General features: G+C 42.5%; 1 protein-coding gene across 1 annotated transcript; it reads right to left on the bottom strand.

Annotated features, from left to right (window-relative positions):
- Nucleotides 1–7,261: 7,261 nt before the first annotated feature.
- LOC127680064 (olfactory receptor 13-like) lies at nt 7,262–8,200 on the bottom strand. The gene has a single exon (XM_052175644.1). The coding sequence runs from the start codon at nt 8,198–8,200 to the stop codon at nt 7,262–7,264; it is 939 nt and encodes a 312-aa protein (XP_052031604.1).
- Between the last annotated feature and the right edge of the window lie 1,920 nt (nt 8,201–10,120).

Below are 10,120 nucleotides of genomic sequence, written 5' to 3'. Positions count from 1 at the left end.
GGGGAGGAAAGAGTTCATTACTATGGCCAAATTTGATTCACAGTTTACATGTCCTCAAAACTGGTTTATGGAAGAATTGTGAAGTTTGGAGATATGGACTAAAGAAACATCACAATGGTGAAGGCAACATGGTGGTGTTTTGGAGGAACAGAATTCCAACAGAAATTGAAGTCAGTGAAGTCCAGAACTACAAAACTTCAAGTGGGAAGAACTGTGTTGAAAGCTGAATGAATGGCCATGAATACTGCATTCTAGCAATGCATTTGTCTATGTTTTGTCTGTTCCTTCAGTTTTTGTATAAAGTTGAACTTAAAAGTGGGAGACAATCTGGCAGAGATGATACATAAGGACGCCTAGCATCCGTCTGTGGCATGGCTGCTGCTAGCTCCTTTTAACTATGTTTACAACGAGAATTTGGAGCAAAGAGCAGAACAGAAAGACTAGAAAGCCTGGAATAGGGTTTTAAAAAAAGTGCTGCTGTCCAGGCATCACCAGAGAGGCTTCCTCTGGCAGCAGATGGGAGCAGATGCAGAGACCTGCAGCCAGACATTATGTGGAGAGGGAATCTAAATTGGAGATCTTCCTCAGGTCACTCACCTCAGAGATTGGGGAGCTCCTCAGAATAGAGGGAAGAAAGACTATAGGAGTCAGAGGGGATGGAGGACACTAGAACATGACGCACTGACTTAACTAAGCAGGGCTCACATGGGCTCACGGAGACTGAAATAGAGAGCATAGCGCCTACAAGGGTCTGCATCAGAGCCTCTGTCTGTTATAGTGGCTAACTTGGTAGGATCTCTCTCTCTCTCTCTCTCTCTCTCTCTCTCTCTCTCTCTCTCTCTGTGTGTGTGTGTGTGTGTGTGTGTGTGTGTGTGTGTGTGTATGTGTGTGTGTGTCTGTCTGTCTGTCTATCTGTCTGTCTCCTCTCCCTCTCCCTTCCCCTCTCCCCTCTCTCTCTCCCTCTGTGTGTATGTGAGAGAGAGAGAGAGAGAGGGAGAGGGAGAGGGAGAGGAGAGAGAGAGAGAGAGAGAGAGAGAGAGAGAGAGAGAGAGAGAGAGAGAGAGAGAGAGGGAGAGAGGGAGGGAGGGAGAGGGAGAGAGAGAGAGAGACTTAACAGTAAGAGTGGATGTCTCTTACTCTTTTGCCTGCTCTTGAGACTCTTTTCCCCCTGTCAGTTTGCCTTGTCCAGCTTGATAACAGGGCTTTTTGCCTTGTGTTATTGTATCTTGTTTTGTCCTTTTTGGCTGTCCTCTCTTGGATGCCTAAAGAGGAAACAGATGGGAAGTGGATTTGGTGGCTAGGAAAGGTAAAGGGATCTAGGGGATTGGAAGCAGGGGAAACTGTGATTCAGATGTATTGTATGAAAGAAGAATCTATTTTCAAAACTTTTTTACAAAAGAAAGGAAAATTGCAGTGATTCAGACAGCCTGTGTGGTCAGGAAAGACTTCTAGGAAGTTAATTAAACATGATAAAGTCAGTTGAGAATAAATATTCAGATAAAGAGTAGAGAGAATAAACGTCATGTAAATGACAGACTAAGAGCATGCCAAAGACCTACCAACATAGTCTTCATCTCAAGAGCAGCAAAAGCTCAAGAAGACAGAAGATGATGGGACCAGGGAAGACTCTGCCACAAGATGAGTGGAAGATTGCTCATAGGAAGAGATTTTCATAGACACGGGCATGCAGCATTTCACAGGCATGGGGTCAGGCAGCGTTTCAGAAAGTGTGTTGAGTTTTACTGAGAGAGACACCAAAGATTTATTCTGCAGGAATTCCAAAAGTAAGTAGAGCTGAAGGAAATAAGTGTAGCTGGGGCCAGGCATGACGACCAGGATGAGGTCCTGAGTGTTAGAGTGGGCAAGAAGGGATGTAGAAATAAGTTACAAGCGCAGCGTCCAGGATTTCATGATCACTGAGGAAAGGCATGGGAATCTTTGAATTCTCTATACCAGAGTTGATCTACTTGGAGTCTGCTTACTCTGAGGTGTAGTCAGAAAGTCTTGCAGATACTTTGAGGTATACTACTTCCCTCTAGCTTGTTATAGCTACCAAAAGTAAAGCTCCGATTCTACATTCACAAAGTCAACAAAATCATTAACTGTTTCATGGAACCAAAAAGCTCCTCTGTGACAGTTATTGATTATAACAGCTTTGTAAATTGTTTAAACAGCTGAGTAGACTGCAAAACTACCAAACAGATGAAATAATTTTCATGTGCTGTTTGTAGCAGGGATTCATGGCAGGTATTGTTGACAGGGCAACACAAAAGGCAGATATAGATTTTGATCTGTTTTATTACCTATATATGTAGAAAATATTTCTATAAGTATACAGAGGAATATATTTTGTTCTTCTCCTCTCAGGGTACAAGATAAAATTAAGGGAAATGTATTGTTCAAATGATAAATGATTGATTCAATTGGCATTCTTTATTGATTTATCTGTTATTATATAAAATGTAAATTTGAAAACTCATATTCTGTTATAAAATGAGTATTTCTTCTTATTGTTGTGGTTTTTAAAAATAAATTTACACTGAAGTCTTTGAAATGCAAAAGAAAAACATTTGGGCTAAGGTACAGTTTCTGCCATTAAAAAATTATCCAAATAATTAGCATCAGAACAAAAAGGGAAAATACTTTAAAGAGTATTTTAGGAATTGGTCAAATGCCATTCATACAGGCTCAAGACCAGAAAGACAGATTCATTCAAAAGACTTTGCCTTGAGAAGCGAAGAGTACTCAGTTTTCACAAGATCATCTCAGGAAGGATTTCCCTGTGTTTAGCCACTCATGCACAAAAGGGTTGCTGCAACTGTTGTCCAAGGGGGACTGGCTACTATGAGTGTCAGACATCATCTTACCTCGTTGATTTTGCTTACAAGCACAAGGCAAGAATTATGGCCATGGACAGTAAGTTGTTAGAGTTGTAAGCTGTTCCATTCCATGTTCAGAAAACATACATGTTGGAAGGACTTCTGCAGCTTACCTGCCATCCTTGCCAATTCATCCACAAAGCCATACTTTATTTTTAAATAATCTAAAAAATATATACCAACTTTGTTATAAACAGAAAAAAATAGTTTCATGTGTCATCATGATCCTAGCAGCATTGCTATATATATATACTAAGGCTAATTCTGGATCATGTGGAATGGAGTTTCTGAGAAAAGAGGACTTGTTAAACATAGGGGGGACTGGGAAAGGGGAAGGCTTCTAGAATGTAAACAAAAAATATAGAAAATAAATTAAAAAATTAAAAAAATAAATAAATAATGAATCTAGGTTTTGTAAACTGGTTTCAGGTGATAACTTTTCATACAACGCTCATCACAGGGGTCACCTTTTTTCAGAACAAGGTTTTTGTTTCTGACATCACTGTTAAACCACGTGGCTCCAGCACTGCCTCCAGAAAAATCCAGCCAAAGAAAGCAGCTACCACTGTACTCTCTTTCATGTCTGAGGACACCACACCTGAGAGAAAAGTCCAGAGATAGTTCTGTGCTGTTTCCACTACAGTCTTCTTTAGACCTTCCATCTCTGGAGGTATTTGTCCCTTCCTCATCCCGAACAACCAGGAAAACACGCTGCCTTGGCTCTGCTCCCACAGGAAAGTTCCCATTCTCTATGGGATTTTGAGAAACAAAAATATGAGATTTTAGAAGGTCTGGTAGAAGGTAAAATTGGCCCGAATCATAGGAAGAAGGATGGCATTCTGCCAGAGAGCTCAGAAAGGACCAGCAGCCGAGGGTCACAGTAAGAGGCCCTGGTGAAGGTTAAAATAACTGTGCCTGGTCTCAGCAAGCACACCTGTTTTCTGGTTTGACAGACTGTAGCCTGAACTCTGCCTGCTGTGCCTCTTCACATGACCTGGCCTTCTCTCTTCCAGTGGTGTTGGATAGAGCTGAAACCATAAGGAGCACGGCTGCTTCCTTTAAAGGAACAGACCTACCAGAGCTTGGGAACCACTTTCAGAGCCAAGAAATGGATCGAAACTAACCAGGATGTCTGTATCTGTCTGAATCAGCTGGAGCTTGGGGACTCTTATGGAAGAGTTGAGGGAAGGATTGAGGGCCCTGAAGGGAATCAGAACTCTACACAAGGACCAACAGAGTCAATTAACCTGGACCCATGGGGCTCTCAAAAACTGAACCACCAACCAAAGAACATACATGAACTGGACCTAGACCTTACCACATGTACAGCTTGGTCTTCATATGGGTTCTGAATGGGAGTGGGGGTTACCCGTAAAGCTGTTGCCTGTCCATGGGATAGGTTTTAGCTGGGCCGCCTTGTCTGGCCTCAGTGGCGAGAGGATGCCCAAAATCCCACAGAGACTTGTTATGCCAGGGTTGGGGGGATACCCAGAGGGGCCTTTACCTTCTCAGAGGAGAAAGGGAGGGGAGATGTTGGGAGGGATTGTGAGAGGGAGAACAAGGAGGGGAGGCAGCAATCGAGATAAGTGAATAAAGAAAAGAAAGAAAAAGAAAAAGGTTACATAAAACTGACTTGTCATAAGACTGGAACTGGTGTCTCTCTAGCAAACCCAGATGATGAGGAAAGAGCTGCCCACACGTTTCCAACTGTAGGAGGAGATTATTTCAGAATTCTGCTGGTGTCAATCAAGGAAAAAGCAAATTTTAATTAAAGTGTCATTATAAAGTTAAAAGAAGAAAGAAACTGACCAGGGGCTAACTCTAGTGTGCAGTTGATACTACATCAGTCAATTGCATTCACTTTTACACACCACCTTGGCCACTTTTTAAACTTTCCTCAAGGGGTTGTGATGTCAGAGCTTTTCTTATTCAGAGTTTCTTTGTGCAGAGGCATTTCTGCGGGCCCAGGTCACTCTACTCCATCTTTTTGATTAAGGTCCCCTCCCATACCGCCCGAAGACCCGGATGACGTCACTAGCAGGCATCATTTGCATTCTCCTCCCTCAGGCTGTGTATGTGCTTTAGTGATGCTCCATTGGGGTATCGACTAACCAGGGAAAGCAAAGAGAGGAGAGAGGATTCACAGTTTCAAAGTTGTTGACTCACATTTTCAAAGGTTTTAGTCCATGGTCACTTGGTCCTCAGGTGAGGCTGAACATCATGACAGACAGTGTGTGTTGAAGCAAAACTTCTCACCTTGGGGTAGCCAGGAAGCAGAGAGGGGGAGACAGGAATGGTCCAGGCAAGATACATCTTCAAAGGCATGCCCTGGAACCCACATCCTCCAAGCAGGCCCCACTTCCCACAGTATCCACCACCATATAGATGAGTTTTGTCTATGTGCATGTAAGTGCACTGCATATGTGTCTGATAGAAACTAGAAGAGGGTTCAGATCCCTTGGAACTGGACTCTTGTGAGCCACCATGTGAGTGCTGGGAACTGAACACAAATCCTCTACAAGTGCAGCAACTGAAATGCTGAACCATCTCTTCAGACCCACATTCCAGTGATGTTTAATCCCACCTCGGACATAATATACAATACTGTTTGCACAGTATTTAATTAGGTTGGGATGTCATTTTGGTGGTTATTTATAATAATTATGCAATAAATACCTTGTATATAAAACTTGGTATACATTTATTATTTTTCCTGTAGAATAGAGTCCTACAGCTGAAATTGCAAAACCCAAGTTTATGAACATTATAAAGGTTCACTATAAATATTTTTACATTTTCCATTGATCTATATTTTATTAAATTGATATATATATATAACAGTCTTTTAAAGTGATTCACAAAGTTTGTTACTTCTAATTCATCAACTTTCCACTGTGGGATATTTATTCTTGGACCCACAACATCTTCATTGAAGGTAATAAGCATGAAGCATGATGCTAGACCCTAAGGATGCAGAATAACCCAGACTACCATTGTCCTTGCTTCATGGAACTTGATACACAGTTGAGAGCTAAAATGTTGGGCTACTTGCTTTTGTTGTTGTTGCTGCTGATGATGTTTATTTTTTAAGACATGGTTTTTCTGTATAGCCTTGGATGTCTGCAGAGATGCATCCATACAATCTGGTGTATTGTATGGATGCATCACCTGTCATTTGAAAAGCCTATGGCCTATGGCTTAGGCAGGAAATACAGGAGGCACATCTGGGAGGCAGAAAGGATTCTGGGAGAGAGTCAAATGGGAAATCAGCCTGAGAATATGTAAGGAGATAGAGTCATGGCACCTGAGCATAGGCAAGCAGCCATGTGGCAGAATGTGTGTTAAAATAAATAGGATATCTTAAGTTATTATTCTAGTCAGAGTAGAGCCTAGATATAATGGCCTAGGTATTTGTAAAAAATTTTTGAGACTGAGTCTTATTTCTGGAAGCATGGAACTTAATGGAAGAACTAATACATAACTTAAACATTTTTCTGGGTGCCGGTATTAAAGGCATGCACCACCAAGCCTGTGTTTCTCGTGGGAGGAAAGTACAGTATGGTGGTACGGCTCATGATCAGCTCTTTGGGGGCTTGTGAAAAGTCTGCTCAACTCATTAGAGGCAGGGAGCAGAAAAAAAAGAATAGAGAAAGAGCCCATGGCATGATTTAGATTCCAAAGACATGTCCCTGTGGTCTACTTTCACCTCCTACAACCTACATCTACATTTTCTCACCTCCCAGCAATACCAGCATATCATGAATCCATCAAGTGGTTAATCCATTAATTATATCAGAGTCCCAAAGTCTATCTGTTAGTTGTACATGAACCTGTGGTGAGCATTTTATATTCGAGATATAACAAAGTCAAGTTTATTTAACATGAAGGAGGGTGAGATGGCGGCCTGAAATGAGTTTGTGTAGGTCGCAGGATCAGATTGCACTGGGTTGTCACCAGCTTGCAGCGAATGAGTTTCAGCTCATTCCTCCTCTTTGGCCAGGAATTCTTCAAAGTCCATGTCCCTGCCCTGAATCCAGCTCACACGGTCTATGAATATGGTTTCCACATGGCAGTGAGCCTTTCTCAGTATACTGTCATAGGGCAGCATCCTTCCAAGAACATTTCCTTTATTTTAGTAAAAGATTTAAATGGTTTAGACATCTCCTGTTGTATAAAGCACCTAGGCCCTATAGAACAAAGGATAGAAGAGGACTGATGTACAGGAGAGACAATTCACAATGCCCTGTTCCACCAGCCAAGGACATGTAAAGAGCTAAAATTAGAGGTAGATAGATGGGGGAGTGTGCATGGGTGCTGCTATCATGTGAATCAGCTCTTAGACAAAGATAATCTAGGATGAGTTGCTTCCATGTCCTAGGGACTCATTCTGGGTGTCTACCCCAGCCTGTTACCTTGAGGAAAGCCCTCTTCACATCCTTGTTCCGAAGACTATAGATGACAGGGTTGAGGAAAGCAGAGATGACATTGTAGAATAGGGCAAGCTTCTTGTCCTCTTCTGGGGAGGCTTTAGAACCAGGCTTCATGTACATCACCATGGCTGGCACACAGAACATAGTGACCACAGTGATGTGGGAGGCACAGGTAGAGAAGGCTTTCAGTCGCCCCTGTGCTGAACGGATCTTCAAAATGGAAGTAAAGATGTTTACATAGATGACAAGGATAAGGGACAGGGGGATAAGTATGACACTAAACCCAAGGATGAAGTCTACATGGTCATTGACTGAGGTATCTGCACAAGCCAGCTTTAAAACTGCAGGGACTTCACAGAAGAAATGGTTGATCTTGTTGGGGCCACAGTAGGGGAGGCGCATGGCAAAGATGGTATAGATAAGAGCAGCAGTGACACCACAGAGTCCACAGAAAATGGCCATTACCCCACATAGACATGGGCTCATGATGACCTTGTACCTGAGTGGGTGGCAGATGGCTACATACCTGTCTATAGACATAATGGCAAAAAGCCAAGACTCTGTGACACCCAGCACCAAGAAAATGAACATTTGAGCCACACAATTGGAATAAGAGATTGTCTTCTTCTGGCTGGCCAGATGTGCCAACATCTGGGGCACAGTTGTGGTGGTATAGCCTAAGTCCAACATGGAAAGGACACCAATGAAGAAATACATGGGAGTATGGAGGCGTGAGTCCAAGCAGATGAGGATGAAGATCAAACCATTACCCAGAATTATCAACAGGTAAATCATCAGAAAGGCTGAGAAGAGAAGAGGTGTGGTCTTGGGGCTCAGGGAGAAGCCCAGAAGGATGAATTCTGTCACAAAGGTCTGGTTGGGACCTTGCATTACACTCTACTCTTAATGAAAAAGGACAGGCACCAATTCACACAGGGGATTGGCTAAGGCATGTCCAAAGTTGGGGTTAGGTAGTGGTCATTGTACAAATTTTATGAAACTCCATTATATCCCTCTCAACAGGACTGTCTGCTTTGCCTGATGCTGTCCTCTGGAACCACTCCCAGGAAGTTTATAGAGAACAGAGATTCAAGTGCAATGCTGGTTTACCCCTAAACCAACAGAAGATGACTTCGCAGAGCAGTTTCCTCTACTATGAAATGAACATGATACCTAACTTTCCTTACCAGAGTCTTTCCCCTATTAAGGCATTTAAGTTTCCTTCAGACAGCCAGGTAAAGGTAAATGTTGATATAAAAACTCCACGCAGGATCTGGGAGATGGTTCAACAGTTAGGAGTAGTCAATGCTCTTTCAGAGAGATGGATCTCCAGCGCACACACAGTAGCTTATAACCATCTGCAACTCCACTTCCAGAAGATCTCTGGCCTCTGTGGGTACCAGGCACACACATGATATACATACACACATTCAGGCAAAACACAAATACATAAAAAGTAGAAATAAAATATTTTAAACTCCATGAAAATTTACAATTCAAATGATCAAGACAGAGAGAGACTCCATTTAGACATTTCAATGGCATTAATTTCTTTTTCCACTTCAATTTTAACCTCAGTGGGTACATAGACCAGGATGGCTCTAACTGTTTATATCACAAGCCACATTGGAAGAACACTTACTTCCCAGTCCTGAGTGGATGCTTGAGTGAACTGTTTGCTCTTTCCCCAGACCTTTAAGACAGCTTCTAGAAATATAAAATTGGAATAAACACATCCTTGTGACACATAAGAAGAAAATTGAGGTGTTTAACATGAAAATCACCCTGAAGGAAGTCTAACCTATGTCATATGCTCAGTATATGCTAGCTGCATTTCTGAAGGGTTTTGGTACACAAAGTTTGGCTCATTTAAGCTATGCAAAGTAACCTGTGAAATCACTCTGCCACCAGGATACCTCTCTTCTAGACGTCTAGCCTTGTGTCTTCTCCTTCCAAAAGCTAACTTGCTAACTCAGCTGCTTCTGAGTCTAACACCCTTGAGCCTCAGTTTCCCTATGTGAGCAGGGAAAGAACACTTGTACAAAGGAGTGTCATCTGCATTGTTGATGCTTGAGAACAGAGCAGTGTTGATTCTGTCTGTGTCACTTCTGCCACCGATGTATCTGGCTTCAGCCTGCTTGCTTAGGGCATCTTAGCTGAGTCTTCATCGTGTGTCCATACACAGTCCCCTAGAGAAGTACTCAGTGTCAGCACTCAGCATCTCACACAGTTTGGCCTCCCTAAATGCTGGGCACCTTTCCAAGACTTTTATAGACTTTATCCAACACTGTCAGGTAGCTTCAAGTCAGACATTTGATTAATTAAATCCCCACTTTTCATTAAAGAGGCTCTGTAGGCCACACTGCCTCCCAAGTGTGTATCACAGCTTCCTGCTCTTCTCAAAGGATAATGGTGCTTGCTTCAGCCATGAAAGCCTTAAAGGGAAAAGCCATGTGAGGGGTAGGAGGAGTGTGTCTCAGACAGCTTTTTGGTTTGCTTGAATCCTGTCTCTGACTTTACTGCTACATGACTTTGACTCTTAGTTAATCTCTCCAGGACTCAGTTTTCCTGGTTGTAAAATAGGGATAAAATTATCTCGTTTGCAACCCATATTCTTCCCATTGAGAAGTGGCCAACAGATGTTAGAATATCCTACCTTGGGGCCCAGAGCTGGAAAATATACTTCTATTTCCCACTTGTCAATTTTTTACACAAAAGCCAGAGAATGAGATTTGCCTCAAGGACCTGGTGTCTGGGAGTGCTACACCTGGCTGATCTGTGGGCATAGGCTGTGAGTGGAGTGAGCTGTCT

Source organism: Apodemus sylvaticus, chromosome 3 (genome assembly GCF_947179515.1).
Source record: "Apodemus sylvaticus chromosome 3, mApoSyl1.1, whole genome shotgun sequence".
In the NCBI taxonomy this organism is placed as follows: Eukaryota; Metazoa; Chordata; class Mammalia; order Rodentia; family Muridae; genus Apodemus; species Apodemus sylvaticus.
This window is presented reverse-complemented; position numbering and strand designations above follow the sequence as displayed.